Source organism: Panthera tigris, chromosome D3 (genome assembly GCF_018350195.1).
Source record: "Panthera tigris isolate Pti1 chromosome D3, P.tigris_Pti1_mat1.1, whole genome shotgun sequence".
Taxonomy (NCBI): domain Eukaryota; kingdom Metazoa; phylum Chordata; class Mammalia; order Carnivora; family Felidae; genus Panthera; species Panthera tigris.
Window position 1 is genome coordinate 45,689,485 of NC_056671.1, and position 17,879 is coordinate 45,707,363.

Genomic DNA, 17,879 nt, shown 5'->3' on the forward strand with positions numbered 1-17,879 from the left:
CATGACCTCCCACAGCCCCTCTCCCGGAACAACCGGTCCCCACTGTACCCAGACGACATCAGCCCCGAGCCACAAGTAGGCGTGCATGAGGTGCACTTTTCCAAGCAGGTGAAACAAAAAAACACTTGTTCCATCTCCATTCCTGAAGTTTGAGTGCTCACCTGGGAATGAGAGAGGTGAGCTAGAGACAAGCATCAGAGATCGCATCTGCCAAAAGAACGTACAGGAGGCCACAGCCCTTTTATCAGAGACTCTTGGAGCCTGACGTGTTTTGGAATTCCGTACTTGGTGGGTTATTAAAACTCGTGTGCTGTTCAGAAAAAAACAGCCATGTGTGGTATGTGCCTCCTGTATTACACAACATCCCAACAGCTTCTGGGATGGTTACCAAACACTAATATTTCTGTTATAGGACATGAGCATTCACCCAAAGTACAATAAATTTAAACTTTTACCTAGCCTTAAGTCAGTTGAGTTTAGGTTTTGGCACCAATAAATGCCAAAAACAAATTTCAGGTCTCCTTGGGCAGAGCTAAGAATATGGATGTGAACTTGGTGTGATAACTTAGCTTGGTCAGGATGCAAACCTAACATTGTCTGGGAATAATCCATTTTGTCCATTTTCATCTTCACCTTTTAGACTGTTTCTTACACCCAGTTTCTGTTACCCACAAATGCCTTCGGAGCCCGGAGAAATACCATAGACTCCACCTCCTCCTTCTCCCAGTTCCGTAACCTGAGCCACCGCAGCCTCTCCATAGGACGCGCAAGCAGCACCCAGGGGAGCCTCGACACAGGTAACCTTGGGCCGGGCTGGCCCCGGGCAGCGCGTGGTGGAAGGTGCCTCGGTGCACAGTGTGCGTGGGTCTCTCTGTGTGCAGGCTGGAGGAAGCATGCCTCTGGAGCGTGAGCTCATCCCACGGGTGACATGACTTTTGGGCAAGCCCGATTTCAGGCCATGCGTGTGGCCATGCAGCCAGGCCATAGGGGGACCCCACCATTGAGATATTTCAGCCACTCACTCTCAAGCTCCCACAAGGAGAAATGCCATATGCTGTATCGTGCAGATATGGCTGGACCCACCCCGCTCCCTTCAGCCTCTCTCTACCACTCAGAGATAATCTACCAACTTATCTCAACCTGGTTCTTGCCTGTATTTTCACAGTGTTCAGATTTGGCTTTTTCAATTAATGGGCCAGAAACACAGGATCAGGTGTGAGAACTTTGTGAGTCTCGTGGTGGGTGAACTAACATGGCCTGTGAAGGAAGGCTTGCTTGCTTCCAGCTTGGCCTCCACACCTCCGTAAGAAGTGAACAAGGGAGAAAACTGTATGAGGCAGTATTATTTCCACTCTTGGAGAAACTCCAGGTGAGCCACAAGTTCCTCAGGCCTGCCCAGGTGCTGAGCTTGGCCATACTGTCCTGGTGTATCCACCGACTCTGGCCACGTACGGCTGTTTGCACTGGCACCTGCTCTTGTCTGTGTTTGTACAGACATGGTGGCCTGCCTGGAGGCGCTCACACCACAAATGTGCTGCTCACATGGCACCACTGGAGGTACCAATTCGATCTGCAGGTTTAGCAAATGCATTTTTTTAGTGCCACATTTTGTGATCTCATTGCTTGCTGTATCTTTCACGCCCATTGAGGTTTTGTGCTCTCCCAGGTCAGGGAGATTCATACATAATTTTCTAAGGTGGAAAACCTGTCACAATGGAATGTTAAGTATTTGGTGAACCCTTTTGCAGGGGATACAGTTCATTGGCATGTAGAGACGTCTCCTGCGGGTCAGAGTGTGCGATGTGACTCTGGGCTAAATGGCCTGAGGCCAGCCTTGCATCGGTGTAACTTTGTACTGGGCGTTTGCACTCCCCCTGTACCCCGCCTCTGCTTCTGAGAGTCTGGGGCCCCTATTGATCATTTTGTGTGTGATCCTTAGGTAGTGACCTGGGAGACTTCACGGACTATGACCCAAATCTCCTGGATGACCCCCAGTGGCCTTGTGGCAAGCACAAGCGAGTTCTGATCTTTCCTTCATACATGGTGAGTAGCGGGGGAGAAACAGTCCGTTTTGCTCACCCCCTCTGCCTCTGAGGAGTAGCTTGGAGGTGATATTCTCACCCTAACAGATGGCTGCTCTCTGGGGTAGGGGGGCTTGTTCAAACGCTGGTTGGCCAGGGAAGCTTCTTGAGGTCTCCCCAGTGTGAGCTGCTTACGGAAGGACCAGCACGGGCTGGTCACCTGGCCTGTGTACACCACTTTGGCCCCCAGCTCGGTGCTGGGGACCTCACCTCTGAGGGGACACAACTGAGCTTATACATTCGTAGGCCCCACTAGGGGAGGACCAGGCCCATCAGGCTCAGCTTTGTCTGGAGATCCATGGTGACTGGAGGCCTCCATGTGCACTCCGAGCAAACGTTTGGCACTGGGCTCCCGATGACAGAATTATCTCCTGGGAGAGTGAAGGTAGGACAATGTGGGCGTTAAATGCAAAATCTTCCCTTGCCATTTTTACTTCATGGACTCTTCCTGTTTTTCCCTTTGTGTAATTTCGGTTTCTGCTTTTGGCTGACCACCATTTCCCACCACTTGGGCTGCCGTTTCTCCAGACACCAGTGGGGCCTGATGGGGTCGTGTGTCCTTTCTTGGGGCGGACTTGCCCCAGCTCAGCGGCCGGCAGATCCTGGGCAGCTGTGGGAGGAGGAGAGAGCTGGGCTTGTGGGAAACCTGCCACGCCAGGCCTGCCACACACATCGGGTGGGAGAGCACTGACCCGGAATGCCCCTGCTGCCTCCCTGATGGGCCCAGATGGGGCGGGCACAGTTCACAACACCCGGCTCTGGTTCCCTTGTTCCTCCACCACCCTTGTTGCTCTCCACGGCCTTAACTTCGGGAGCGAGCAGAGGGTCCTTCTTCTGTTTTGGGCTCATGGTTCTGTAAAAGCAAGGGCCGGGAGCCCATTTACTGAACGAGCCCCTGCACACGCGCTCTGAGCTGAGAGTTCTCAGCAGTAGCATTCCACGCTCCAGCCTCTCCTTCTCCCCTGAACGTTTGGCAAGTGGCTGACATCAGAGGAACAGCAGGCAGAACTCGGGACCTTCCCGGGGGCTTTCCAGCATATATCCTATTCTAATACGCTGTGCTGAGTCTGAATGAATTACCAGAGGTACTTAGTTTAAAATTGCCCGTTTCTTACTCTCCCATCCTCTTTCCCCACCTCCTAAACACAGAAAGCAAGACCAGAGCCATGTGTAATTTTTATTCCACTCTATGACCTGTTAAGATTATATACTTCTTGGGGCACCTGGATGGTTCAGTTGGTTGAGCCTCTGACTCTTGATTTCGGCTCAGATCACGATCTCACGGTTCATGGGACAGAGCCCCATGTTGGCTCTGTGCTTAGAGCGCAGAGCCTCCTTGGGATTCTCTCTTCTCTATTTCTGCTCCTCCCCCGTGCTCACACTCTTTCTTTCTAAAAATAAACTTAAAAAAAAAAAAAAAGATGGTTTACTTCTTTTATTTTATTTTTTTTTTTTTTAATTTTTTTTTTTCAACGTTTTTTATTTTTATTTTTGGGACAGAGAGAGACAGAGCATGAACGGGGGAGGGGCAGAGAGAGAGGGAGACACAGAATCGGAAACAGGCTCCAGGCTCCGAGCCATCAGCCCAGAGCCTGACGCGGGGCTCGAACTCACGGACCGCGAGATCGTGACCTGGCTGAAGTCGGACGCTTAACCGACTGCGCCACCCAGGCGCCCCTGATTTACTTCTTTTACAAAGCCAGAGTTTATTCATGTAAGCTAGCCCACAAGTGTGTAATAAATTATCAGAATCACCGCCCTAATGTTAAGGAGGGAGCAACTGAAACGTCATGGCTTGTGTAAGACTAAGATTCTTTGTTCACTGCTTTTTATTCACTAAGTGACGGGGCTGGAAACTGTGGTTCGGGGAGTTTGAGTGAGGCTGTCATAGTTGCCAGACAGGAAGTGGGGGCCGAGGCTAGAACTCCTGGCTTGGTCCTCTTCTCACTTGGCCCGTGACCCCCATGTCCCTCAGCAGTCAGTGGCAGAACTGCTGACCTTGGAGTAGGGCATGAAAATGGTTCTTTGGGCCAACAGGTTACCAGATTTCTAGGTAACCAAGAGAATAAGAGGGGGGCACTATTTTTGATTGACCTTGGGGTTTGGTAGGAAGCTCTTTTCTAGATCATGTTCTGTCTGGTGATAACATTGACCTTTCCTTCTACAGGCCTGGTGTCAGGCTGGTACTACATCTTCTTTTCTTTAAATGATTTCACTGTGAGCTTTAAGGTTCTGGGCCACAGTCTACATTTGCGTGCCTGTGCACACAGATGATTTTTCGTCCTTGGACGGTGTGCCAGATGATTCGCCAAGTCAGCATATACGTCCTATCCTCCTTGTTTTATGTTCCCAACTGGCTCATTTTTCATTTCACCACGTTGAATCTACAGCCTGTGCTTCCTGTAACAGTACACGTTTTAGAGAACGAAATTGCTTGTGAGCCGCATTTCCTGGTCAGCTCCATAAGATGTACGTCTCCTACTCTGGCCACAGATATTGGTACTTTGATAAAATGTGGGGCATTTGCTTTCCAGCATAGTCCTCTGTCACTGATGTGCATGTCATGTGTTACAAAGAGCCTCAGACTGGCTCCCAGGAAACTTCCTGTTTAGAAGCAGGCATGGAATAGAGCTGTTTCACATGCAGCGAACTTGCACGAGTTAAGTGCGAGGGTTTTGTTTTTGATTCGTGTTGGTTTGCTTGAACTCATAGAATTTGTCCATTCAGCCAATACTGACTGAGGCCCTACTATGTGTCAGGCCAGGTGCTCCCTTACATAGTGTTTTCGTCAACCTTCTAGTGGGTGGGGAAGTCAGACAGTGAACAAGTAGACAAGTCACTGCAGTCAGGAGGAGGGTGAAGAAAAGTGGTTAGGAGATGATGGGGGCAGGGTTGGGGGGTGGAGGTTGGAGGCCGGCCTGCAGGAAGGCTCCCCTGAGGACATAGCATTGAAGGGGAGTGTGAGGGGTAAGAAGGAGCAGCCTTGCCAGGCCTTGATGGGAGGGGCCCATGCACAAGACTGTCATGTGAAGGGGTAGAAGAGAGCGAGTGTATAAAATCAAGATTTTTAACAGTAAAAGTCACTGTCCTTCCCTCTACGCACATGCACATACATGTACACTCCCACACACGCACAGGTGGAGAAGGCAGGCCCATAGATGATGATCCTGACAGACGTTCCATACCTACTCGACCCCAGGCACAGGGAACTGTGCTTGTAATGGGCTCTGGCTACCAGGGTAGACAGAGGTATAGGGTTACTTGACCCAGGCTGTTGAAAACCTTCTTTGAGGGTCTGAGGCACATCTTGGCCTGTAGGTGGGTGTGAGGCCCTCTGTGTAGACAAACCCAGCCTTGGAGCTTTCCTCTTGGTATGTGAACCCTCATCATTGGCAGGGCACCCCCGGCGGGTGGACGTCAGACCTGTACAAAGTCTGTGCACCCCGGCTCCTCTCTCCCCTCTCTGGGGCTTCCTGTAGTGGCCTTTGCTGGAAGATGCCCATCTCCCTTAATACTCCCAAGGCCTGTGGGGTCCTGCTGCCTATGCTTATCTCCCTGAGGTCCCCAGGGCAGCTCAGGTGAGACCAGCCCAACAGAGGCCTCAGGAGAGCCAGGGACTGTTGTCCAGTGTTTTAGAGTGTTCTGTTTCTGTGGAAATTCAGGGTCTGAGATGTACGTGTGGCCTCTGCAGAATCAGGCATCCTTGAAAGTGATGAGCTAAACCTTTCACCCCATCACATCCAGTGGCAGCCATTAACTTTTTTTCTCTTTTCATATGAAGGTGTAATTTACATGTGATCAAATGTACACATTTGAAGTGTACAGTTCCATGATCTTTGTAACCTCTACTTTAATGGAGATAGAACATTTCTTTCCCCTTAGTTCCCTCCTGTCCATCCTGTTCTCCCTCCCACCTGTTCCTGGCAAGGCAGCTGCTTTTTTTTTTTTTTTTTTTTTTTAAGTTTATTTACTTTTGAGAGACACAGAGAGGCAGAGCATGAGCAGAGGAGGGGGAGAGAGAGAGAGAGAGAGAGAGAGAGAGAGAGAGAGAGAGAGAGAGAGAGAGATACAGAAACCAAAGCAGGCTCTAGGCTCTGAGCTGTTGATTAGCACAGAGCCTGACACGGGGCTCAAACTCACAAACTGCGAGACCATGACCTGAGCTGAAGTCGGAAGCTCAACCGACTGAGCCACCCAAGTGCCCGTAGGCAACTGCTCTTTTGACTTCTGTCACCATAAACTAGTTTGCCTACTCTGGCACTTTAAATAAGTGGAATCATATACTATGTGCTTTTTTTTTTTGGCCCATCTTCTTTCATACGATTTAATAGGTGAGATTCACTCATGTTGCAGGTGTCAGTAGTTTGTTTTTTTTAATTGCTGAGTAGGATTCTATTGTATGGGTATACCATAGTTTCCAGTTTAGAGGCACTATGAATATTGCAGCTATGAGCATTCTTCTACAGGTCTTTGGTGGACATATATTTTCATTTCTCTTGGACAGATAAATACCTAGGAGTAGGCTTTCTGAGTCATTATGTAGGTGATGTTAACGAGCCGGGATGTAGTTGGACATATATTTTCATTCCTGTGTGTTCTAAGTGTGATATAAAAAGGCTGCTTGTGTTGCCACAGTTGGGACATGTCTTAAAGTGGAAGCGTTCCAGAGGCAAACAATTCCCTGAGGCCTAGAAAGAAGCCTGTTACATATAAAGTTTAAGTGGCACCTCTTTAAAACTGGCCTCACACATAGACTTAGGTTGGTTTTTAACCTTGATGTACGCAAGTCACTTCCACTATTAGCCACCATGAAAGGGCAAAGGGAAAATTTTGAAGTAAAGAAAAAAAGATTCCTGGGGCAGGTCTGGAAACCAAGTCTCAGCTACAAGTAGGGCCTGTGGTTTTGGCCCTAAAGTTTCTAGACGGTGACCACAGAATAGGAAAGTATGTTGAGCCTCCTGGCTGCATGTGGGTTCTCACAGGGCCTTAGCTTAATGATGGTGTTTCTCAGTGTGGTGAGGGCAGCCGTGAGGCCTCGAGTCAGAAGCGGGGGCTTCCTGCCTTATGCACCGCCTGGCCTGTCATTAAAGTTTCACCAGAGAGTGGTTGTTTATCATTAGAACCTGGCAGCTGAAGTCAGTAGTGGTTTTGTTTTTTCTTCCCTTTATGGGTGTGGAGAGCAATTAAGAGGAGAAAGTAGGCAAAAGAGCTGACTGAGCTAGTGCCAACAGAGTTAAGGTTATTTGAATGGATTTCTGGATCCTTTTCCTTTCTCAGGAAGAAGTCCCTCTCGACCTGTTCTGACAGCAGAAAAAAAACCGACTAATAACCTTTACGATATCTATATCAATCTTGAGAGGACATCTCTTGGATTGATCTTCTTGATAAAGTGCCTATGCTTGTATTTACTTAATATTACAGTCTAAATACTCCCAGAAAAACCCCTCCTTCCTATCCCCAGACCTTCCCAGTGTTGTGGGAATGTGTCTTAGAACTTTTTCCGCACAGTAGGAAATGCTGAGCAGTGGATAATAAAGAGTCAATCAAAGGAAGACGAATTCAGCCTTCTGTGTGGCAGGCAGTTGGCCCAGCTTTCCTTCACTGTATGTCTTTTTCACTGCAAGCTATCTTGATTTCCTACTTACCTGTCTGCAGTGTGGGTTTATAGAGAAGATGAAGTAGCTTGAGCCCCAGGGGCTCCTCCCTGTAAGGCCCTCAGGTTTCAAGGTGCTTTAAAAGCTCCTTCAATTCAGGAGACCCTCATTAGGAAAAGTAATGTGTCATTACAATAACCAAAGTGCTAGGCCTTTCTGGAGACTTGGAAGGGCTTTAGAGCTTCCCCAGCTCCAGGGAAAATCTGTCAGGCACCTGCACAGAAGCTGAGCAGTGGGATCTTTGTCCCACAGCTTTTGATGCAAGTGTTAAAATACAATTTTTTTTTTTTATTTTGAGAGAGCCCACACATGAGGTGGGAAGAGGGGCGCAGAATGGGGGGTTGGAGAGAATCTTAAGCAGGCTCCACCCGACTGAGTCACCCAGGTGCCCCAAAATAAAATGCCTTTTTAAATGCCCTATTGCATTATGTGGTGCATTTTGTGTTTTGGTTTTAGGGTTTTTTTGGGGGGAAGGGGTTGTGTGTGACAGCTTTATTGGATGTAATTCACATATCCTATGATTCACTTTTTTTTTTAAGTGTTCAGGGGTGTCTGGCTCAGTCTGTGGAACATGCTACTCTTGACCTTGGGATTGTAAATTCAAGCCCCATGTTGGGCGTAGAGCCTACTAAAATATAAAAATTAAATAAAGTATACAATTAAGTGGTTTTTAGAATACTCACAATGTTGTGTAGCCATCACCATAATCAGTTTCAGGACATTTTCATCATCCTCAAAAGATGCCCCTGTACCCTTAACCCTCCACCCCCCTGAGCCCTGGGCAACCACTAATCTACTTTCTGTCTCTGGACACTTGTCTATTCTGGACGTTTCATAAAAATGGAATCGTACACCATGTGGCCTTTTATGTCTGGCTTTTACTTGGATAATGTTTTCAGCATGTATCCATGCTGTAGCATGCATCAGTATTGTGGTTTTCTTTTAATCTTTTTTTTTTCTTATAAAAATAATGCAAAATGAAATACTAGCTTTACATTTTACCAAGATGTTGTAGCATCTGCTTCCTTTCCATGTGTTTATTTCAGGTTTAGTGCCCATTTTGCGATCTTTTTTTTCCTAAGGTTTGTTTATTTTGAGAGAGTGAGTATGAGCAGGGAAGGGGGAGAGAGAGAATCCTAATCTCCAGCATGGAGCCTGCTGGGAATTCTCTCTCCCTATGTTTCTGCCCCGCAGACGCTCTCGCTCACTCTCGAAATAAATAAAACATTTTAAAAAATAGTAAAAGTGCATCCAAATACATTATGTATGTGTGTGAACTTAAAGCCACACCTACCCAGTGTCCTCTCAAGTGAGTGGACTCTAGAAGTTTCTATAGTACCATATAAGTATTTGACAAATACCTGAAGCTCAATACCTACCTTGCCCTTCCTGGTAAATCCATGTAGGAGTGTAACCCTGAAGCAAAAGCAGTTTTTCCTGTGGTTTCTCTCCTTGATTTGCAAACGGTTTCGTTTTGGTGAGGGAAATTGAAGAGCTGCTCCCCTAAGGGGAAGGGAGGGAGAGTAAATCCGGGATTATATATTTGGAATCCGATGGGTAGAAATAGCAACAAATGCTGCCCGGGGCTGCGAAGGCCCTCTGCTCATTCCCATAGTTTTCCTTGTGATTTACTGTCCTCTTAGGGAAAAGGAAAAATGTGTAGAAGAGCTGAAATGCACAGCTCTTCGTGGTTAGATTGATCTAGGTGAGGGCCACCACTCTGCTTAATTACCTTAGCGAGCACAGAACATCTGCTTCCCAGTGCCCTGCTGAGCTCGGAGCGCCGATGGACGGGGGACAAGTGCAGTCAGGCAGGATAGCCCCAGCCGGCCGTGCAGTGGCTGTTGGTGTTGGAAGGAGCTTGCAGAGATCACTGCCCGATACCCATCCTTCCTTTGGAATGTTCTGCCCCCAGGGGATCCTGTGACCCAGAGGGGAACCTTAGCAGAGTCTACAGCAAGCCCACATCTGTTCAGAGCTGCTTGTAAGAATGCTTGGAGAGATGTGCACGGCAGGAGGATAGAGAAGGAAGGAGAAAGTTCTCAGGTTCAAAATGGAAGCACCTTTTATATTTCTGTTGAAACCAGACCAGCTCTGAGCCCCTCTTTGTTCTCCGGCATTGTCATTGGGGTACATGTACCCCCCACACACACCTGCCTGCCTTGCCTGCCTCCACTGTCTCCCGTTGCATCCAACCCCACTGTGAGGCCCCCACTGCACAGCGCTGTGACTGGTGCTATGGGCCAGGTGCGGGTCAAGGTCATTTCCCTCTCTCCTAACATAAGTCAATCTCTGTTTTTTTTTTTAAAAGCAAAAGGTGTCTCAGTATGCCCACAATAGATACGGTAGACTTTTCCAGCTAGATGACTAAGTTCTGGTCTTACCATCTTTTCTTGTCATCTCAGAAGGGAGCCGTGGTGTCAGCCCCCCACTGAGCCTTCCTGACTGTGCCTCCTATCTCAAGCAGGCCAGGCCCCTTCCGAACTGCGTCTCTGGACATTCTGCGTCTGGGATAGTCTCCTCCCAGCTGACCTTCCTCTCTTCCCTTTTATGTGGCTGTGCACACACAGCTTTCTTGCAGCCAGGCAGCTGCATGAAAGTGCATTGAAGCTACCTCTTATCCCAAGAGTGGAATGGCCCTCTCTGCAAAATTGCAAGCACCACAGGGCTGGAGCTGTCTGCCTGCCATGCGGCCTGTCCCAGCTGTCAGCCTCTGCAGTGGGCCACAAGGAGCCCTACGTCTGGCAAATCCTATGGCCTAGAATTAGGTGGCATGGAAAACAGTGGTCACTTGGTCTGTCCCAGACCAGGAAGGAACCACAGCCTGGTTATTAGCACTTTGATTTGTAGTGATGTGTGCTGGCAAAACCTGGGCATTGGGAGTCTTTACACAGTTAGACTCATAGGAGAGCTGGTACGTAGCACTGGCCTCACTTTTAATTCATTGTCTCTCAAGCCAGAAGGAATGAGTAACTGGGGTCCCGTTGTAATCCCATGCCCATATCTCAGCCTCCAGTACTGCCATCTTCACTCACCTCTGTCACTGGAAGGAGGAGAGGTGCCTTCCAGGTGGTCAGGAGGTCCAGCCTATCAAAATCTCTTATGGCCCCCCAAGACAGACAGGACCACGCAGTGGAACTGTGGCTGCTGTATTCCAGAGAGTGGTTCTCAGTGGGAACTGGAGCTGAAGACAGAAAGGACCGTCATCTCCTCTGGAAACTGCCTGACATAGCGGCCCTGGGCTCAGGGTGATTTGCCCAATACACAGAGTCTGATCCATGCGGGGCCAGTATGGGGCAGTGGGCTCAAGGGTGCAGCATGTAAGGGTCTGGAAGCAGATGGTCGCTTTGGGGGCTTCCCACTCAGCTGCCCTGATTGTGTACCCCAAGCAGTTGAATTTGAGCCCTACAGATGGCCAGTTGCCTTGCAGCTGTTGACATAAAGCAGATGATGGAGAAGCCAGAAGAAGAAACTGAAGCAGAGAACACTTAGCAGTTTCACGGAATCCTGGGGTTCTGGCTCCAGAGTTTGTGATCTTCTCCCACAGAGCCACAGCTCAGAAAAACAGACAAAAGTAAGACCGAAGAGAGAGCCATGGAAAGTACTCCCTCAGACTGAGGCCAAGGCCAACAAACACCTGCTGCCTGGGTCAGAGCTAAGGCCAGTGGGGGCAGCTACGTCCAGCCTGGGAAGAACAGAGAGGCTGTGTAGCAGCACCATTATGAGGAAGCGCCACTGCGCTGGCTTGAATGGTGTCCCCAAAAAACAGGCTGAGGCCCTAACCCCTAGTACCTCAAAATGTGACCTCATTTAGAAATAGAGTGTTTGCAGATATAAACTAGTTAAGATGAAGTTGTACTGGAGTAAGGTGGGCCCTAATCCAACACAACTTGGTGTCTTTATAAACAGAGATAGAGGACAGCCATGTGAACACCGACACATGGGGAGGACCCCATGTGATGATCGGCAGAGACTACAGTGATGCATGTACAAGCCAGGGGATGCCTGGGACTACCAGAAGCTAGGAAAGGAGCAAGGAAGGATTCTAGCCATAGTCTTAGAAGTAACAGAACTCATCTGACACCTTAATGTCAGACTTCTAGCCTCCAGAACTGAGACCATAAATTTCTGTTATTTAAGCCTCGCAGTTGATGGTGCTTGGTTACAGCAGCCACAGGAAACTAATGCAACCACTTTTGCATTCTCAGTCTGCCTAGGTGTTCAGATACGTCCACAATTTACCACCACCGTCCTACCGGTCTTGAGTCTTGGAGGCATTTCAGCGCCCCTGAAGCCAGCCTGCCTCACCGCCATCCATGTAAGCAAGTGAACTGAAATGGCGGTGTCATTGGGCACCTGCTTCAGGTGTGGCAGCAGGAAGCCTCCAGGAGTCTGTATGCCCATCCCCTTCCCCAGATGCCCTTGGACTTGTCAGAGCAGCCACCCTGGAAATGCTGGGCCCAGCTCTCTCATGTCTATCCCGTATCTTCCCTCTCCACACTATCCTGGAGGCTGCCAACCACTTGGAGGTCAGGAAATGACACACGTGGAGGTTTGCAGAGATCCCCCACCCCAAAATGCACCATATCTACTTTAGAAAAGACCCAAAGAGTAGCCCAGTGACGGCCAAATAATAAGCGGAGGACCAGGCTGCCAGTAGGCTTTCCACTCCATGCTGGGGGAACAGTGGCAAGGGCACAGCCATATGGCTGGAAACTCCACCAGGGTGACAGAGTGCCGCTTCTACAGCTCTAGGAGATGAACTCGAGGGCTTGGCCATCCCTGTGGCTGCCGTGTGCTGCCCTCACTAGGGGCCAGGCACTGGTTGGGGGATTCACAGCATCAGCTCACTGGCCCTCCCCCTGACCCCCCCCCCCCCATCTCCAGGGCCAGCCTTGAAATAAATGCACATGTCTATTTCTCCTGCTCTCAGGAAAAGTAGGTCCCTGCTCTGTACCCTAAGAGCTAGGACAGGGCTGCTCGTGAAAACAAGAGTGTCCCCTGAAAGGACTGGGCCCAGGGCTGCAGGCTGAGTGGGGTTCTTGGTCTTCATGGGGTCCTTCTAAAGTTAGGACTGGTCAGAAAGTGGTGTGTGAGGGCCCCGGGCAAGACTCAGTGCCCCAGGGAACTGAGGACATTGGGGCCTTTAGAGGACTCAGCAGCTCTGCCCTTACCCCATGTAGTGTGTGCATCAGTTATGGTTCAACTACGAAGAAGAGCATCCTTGTGAGCAAGTTTACAAAGAAAAGGATTTATCACAGGACACTAAACAGCTTCTAGAATCACTGTGGAGGCTGACAAGACAGCCTAAGCTGGGATTTCAGGAATGATCCTGAGCCCACTCTGCAGAGCCAGGCCAGCAGGGGAGCTGTGCCCTGCCTCATCCTTGATCAGCACCCCCACACACACCCCGCAGTTGCTGGTTGGGAAGCTACACCAGCTGCTGGTTTCAGGCATGGTGGTGTTTCCACCTCTAGGAAGTTGCCACTGCCCCTGGCTTCAGATCCGTGCTGCCCTGCTGTGGTCTACACCGGTAGAGTGGGAAACCAGGACTCCCGCCATGACTTTTCTTGGCAGCAGAATCAACAGAAGCATGGCCTCAGCTTCAGTGCTGCCTCCTCGTGCCGGAGCACCGGACAGGAAGCACCAGAATTGTATTTGGAATCCTAGCTGTAAAGGAGTAGAAAGTATGGCAAAAGGCATGTCCCAGGAGAGGGCTGGGTATCTAGGCCACAGCGTATGTGAAGATGAATCACTGGGACAGCGGCCTGGATGCTAGCCAGGGGAGGAGACTGTGATGCGTAGGAAAGTCACCTGGGTGACATTGTGATGCGGATCCAGGGCCCCACCCTCACACCCTGACTCTGTGCGCCTGGACCAGAACCCTGTTTTGTGCCATCTCCCATTTCCGTGTTCTCAATAAAATTCTCCAGGGTCCTTTAGGTACGTTCTGTTCTCTTTGTTTGATCTTCAGTGTAAACAAACCTATGAAGCAGCCACAGGAGGTATTCTTCCCTCATTTCAGAGAAGGGGAAGGTGAGGCCCAAGGAGGTCAAACGTCTTTCTCAGAGTTGCCCAGCTTGCTGGAGGCAGAGCCACTGACCAGCACCCAGACGTTTCCACCTGCTGGCAGTCTCAGGCTGTCCACTGCTCTCATTTTGGCCCGATAGAGAAGGGAAACAGGAAGTCAGTGTGTGTGGCGAGCTGGGAGACCCAGCTCCCAGTGCTGGCCCTGCCCCTTCACCCCTCTGAGCGTCTGCTTCCACATCTGTGAGATGAGGTGGCTGAAACGCACCTACAAGCTGCTTTTCTGCTGGTGAGAGAGCAAGCAGTGCTGTGTGATCTATATAGAAGACCGAGGAAAGCAGGGCTGCTGTGGTTGCCACAGAGAAGGATCCAGACCACCCCTTCCCAGTCTAGGATATCCTTGCTTGGGGCTCACAGGGCTTCAGTACCCAACAAGGGCCCATGAGTCTTTGCTTGAGCCTGCTTACGTCACAGCAAACCTTGAGCTTTCATCCACCGAGGAAGAGTAGGAGAGGCTGTCGCAGAGTTCAGGATGCTTGGGGAGGGGTAGAAGAGAGGGGTGGGGGGCTGGGTATTTAGGAAACAGAAGGATTGGCTGATTGGCCGGTGGGTCCAGCTTGAGATAAGAATGTCAGACGTAGTTCCCCATTCTGCCTGTTTCCTAAGTGAGAACTCTTACATCCTGTTCGGCCCAGAGGAGATGTTTGTTCGGGATGACAAAGCCATCTTGGAGGGCTGCCACAGGGGAAGCGTTCTCTGTCAGACCTTGGCAGTAAGTGGCCTCCATGAAGTCCCGTGCACTCTGCCTCGCTGCTCAGCAGAACGTCGCTGCACGCAAGTGCGTATGCATGTGTATGTTTGCACACTGCTGCCACATCACCACTCCCCTGCCCCTTGCTGGCACGTCACAGATGCACACGGTGGCTACCAGGACAGGCATGTCCCGGGGCCAGCTGAGGGAGAGCCTTCTTGATAGGGCCAGAAAGACATGGCTCCAAGGAAGGACTCTGGGCATTGCCCCAAGTCTACTTCCACCCAGAATTTGAGAAAGTTCCGAACAAGTTCAGTGCAACTGTTTGAGTTACTGTTGCTTTGGTTTGCTTTTAGTCCCCAAAGCTGCTGTTCAGAAGGTGCCGTTCAGATCAGTGTGAATTTGGACATGCTTGCTCTTTGTTTCCTCTTGCTTATTGACTGACACCAGAGGCATTTCATGTGCCCGTGCTAAAATCCTGTCCATCCAGGGGTGCTTGGCTGGCCCCTCTCAGTCATAGAGTGTGCAGCTCTTGATCTTAGAGTTGAGGGTTTGAGCCCCACGCTGAGTGTAGAGATTGCTTAAAAATTAAAATCCTGAAGAAAATAAAAATGAACATCCTGCCCAACCAAGCATCTCCTGAATAGAGGTGTTTACAGATAGTTGCCAACTTTTGTTAGAACCATTGAGGAAACCTTTGACGCATCTTCTGGAAAAGGCCAGGCTGTTGCCCGTGAAGAGGCTGGCAGCAGCCATCCATGGGAACGGGCCTCCTTGTCAGAATCTGTTTCTTCTTTTTCTGGCTTTGCCTGGCGAAGGCTATTGCCTCTGGCTATGGCCAACCAGAAGAGGCATCGTGCGTTGTTGCTGCCCTTTGAAAGCACGCTCCTGAGAGGGGATGAGGTGATGCTGGTGAGACCCAGCCAGAGACTGTGTCTGATTCAGAGTTAACAGTGTAGAGCACAGATGAGCAGGGAAGACCTGGCTACTCAGAAGAGGCTTGGAGGAACCTGTCTTAAGGATGGATAGGATGAGGAAGGGGGAGGGGAGGGGCACCTGGCTGGCTCAGTCGGTAGAGCATGCCACTCTTGATCTAGGGGTTGTAAGTTCAATCCCCACGTTGGGCATGGAGCCTGCTAAAAGGGTGGGGTGGGGGGAGAGGAGGAAACCCAAGGTTTAAAGGACTATTAACCATAGCTGACATCAAGTATGCACAATGGAATGTGATTCGGCCTTAAAAAGGAAGGGGATTGTGACCCCTGCACTGCAGTTGAACCTGGAGGACATGATAGTGAGTGAAACAAGCCAGGCACAAAAGGACAAATGCTGTGTGATCGCACTTGAATGAGGTGCCTGGAGAAGTCCAGTCCAAAGCAGAATGGTGGTTGCCAGTAGGAGCTGGGGTGGGGGGTTGGGGGGTAGGGCATTGTTTAATGGGTGCACAGTTTTGGTTTTGCAAGAAGATGAAATTTCTAGAGACGGATGGCAGTGATGACTGCAAAAACAATGTGAGCGTCCTTCATGCCACTGAACTGCACGCTTTTAAATGCTTAAGATGGTACCTTTTACGTGATGTATGTTTTCCCACAGTTAAAAAAATAACAGCTAACATTTATCGAGTGCTTGCTGTATGCCATGCCCCGCACAGAGCACTTTACTTCTCCTGTAGTCCTATGAAGTAGGCACTGCTAACCGTTTTCATTTTACAGATGTGAAACCCGATGTTTGGGGTTGTGGAAGTGTCCCACAGCCAGACGACTAGTTAAGTGTGGATTGAACCCACGTGTGTGGGTCCACACTCGATGCTGTAAACACTGTGCTGTATGACTAACAGGCTGAACTACAGGAACTGAAGGAGGGGCTCCACTCCTTCCAGACACTGACTCCTGATTGGCTCGAGGCCGGTGTTTTCAGATGTCACCAGGTCCTGTTGTCACAGGGATTCCATCTACCTCCAGAGACCACGTCCCATTCAGGCTCTTGGGTTCAACAGGGCCCATGCTGTGGCTCTCCTCTTGGCTTCCCCATTGCTTGGTGGTGTCAGAAGTTGTGAGGTGGCTGTAACGTATACGTAACTGCCACCCAGAACCCTTATTTTAATGAGTGACCCAGGTTGTCTGATGTGTTACAGACCACCGTCATTGACTACGTAAAGCCCTCAGATCTCAAGAAGGACATGAATGAGACCTTCAAGGAGAAATTTCCTCACATTAAATTAACACTCAGCAAAATAAGGAGGTATGTGAGGATCGACATCCACTTGAACTTTCCTTTCCATTCCGACTCTCACTTGGCATGCGTTAAGCTCACGCTTTGTATGATGGTTCTTCCTGTAGTTCTGGGGAAATAAAACACAGGCATGTTCAGCAAAAAGAAGCTCATCTGATGCTGGCTGACCCTTGCTTCCATGAGTGAGAGCCAAGGGAAGCAGGACCGATGGCAGAGCTCTTGACATGAGCTCTGACATGCATCTGAGGGTGGTTTCTTTAAGTGAAAGAATAATCAGTTCAGTAAGAGTTATGTTACAGAAAACTCAGAATAGGAAACCTACCACTCCCTGTTTTCTCCAATGTAGACAAAACAGAAAAGAGTAGGTAGGCATCACAGCATTTGAGGTAATGCTTCACCCACAGTCGTCCACCCAAGAGTTGACAGCCAAGCCCTACCTTTAAGCTTTAAGCAGTTAGTAAAACAGCCAAAGTAAAATCAGGCCTGTATTTCCCCTACAGCTGATTGGATTGACTTTGTGGTGACCCACATCTGCCAGGCTGGAGAGGAGCTGACTGATGTTGTATCTGCGTGCCAGGACAGATTTTCAGTGCGCGTAGTGATGAGGGCTAGACTATACGCCAACACAGTGTTGGAGTATGTGCCAATATTTACATGCTGTGTCTCCCAATACTGATTTGATTCTGGCATGTTCCAAGCCAGAGACGTAAGAAAAAAAAGTTTTCACACTTTGTCCGTTAGCTGGGCAGCGTTCCTAAGCACACTGGCTGTTGTGCTGTTAGCCTAAACTCCTCTTCTGTCATGGTTCTTGAACGTGACTGATACTCAGCAGAGTTGATACCAAGCACCTAATTTATTTCTGAAAGTGCCTCTCTGGAATGATCATAGTTCCCCATCATAGTTTTCCTCTTTCCCTTTGGGTAGCTCTACTCCTAGTTCCCAGAGACTCTCAGACACCACCTGGGTTCAGTGGGGTCCTCTGTGTCCCTTACTGACATCGTCTATACAATTCCACCAGCAGAGAAGAGCCCCAGCAGCCTAAGTCTGTTGCCCACATGTAATGGAATTTTCTTACTCCTAGGGATTTAGTCCGATTCCACGTCATCATTCTGGGAATGAGAAAAAGGAAATGCTTTC

General features: G+C 49.5%; 1 protein-coding gene and 1 long non-coding RNA gene across 7 annotated transcripts in view; one reads left to right on the plus strand and one right to left on the minus strand.

The window, feature by feature from the left end:
* The window catches only part of CABLES1 (Cdk5 and Abl enzyme substrate 1), a 129,300-nt gene that overhangs the window by 106,564 nt on the left and 4,857 nt on the right, over positions 1 to 17,879 (plus strand). For all 6 annotated transcript variants that reach the window (XM_042962120.1, XM_042962119.1, XM_042962117.1 and 3 more), the window contains 3 exons: positions 641 to 797; positions 1,940 to 2,043; positions 16,645 to 16,751. In XM_042962120.1, coding sequence (XP_042818054.1) covers positions 641 to 797; positions 1,940 to 2,043; positions 16,645 to 16,751 — 368 coding nt within the window. The remainder of the gene's footprint in view (positions 1 to 640; positions 798 to 1,939; positions 2,044 to 16,644; positions 16,752 to 17,879) is intronic.
* Positions 3,447 to 11,216, minus strand: LOC122232536. The gene is made up of 3 exons (XR_006209879.1): positions 10,771 to 11,216; positions 9,115 to 9,238; positions 3,447 to 3,483 (listed from the first exon to the last, which is right to left on the minus strand). It is a non-coding gene; the product is annotated as an uncharacterized LOC122232536 (long non-coding RNA).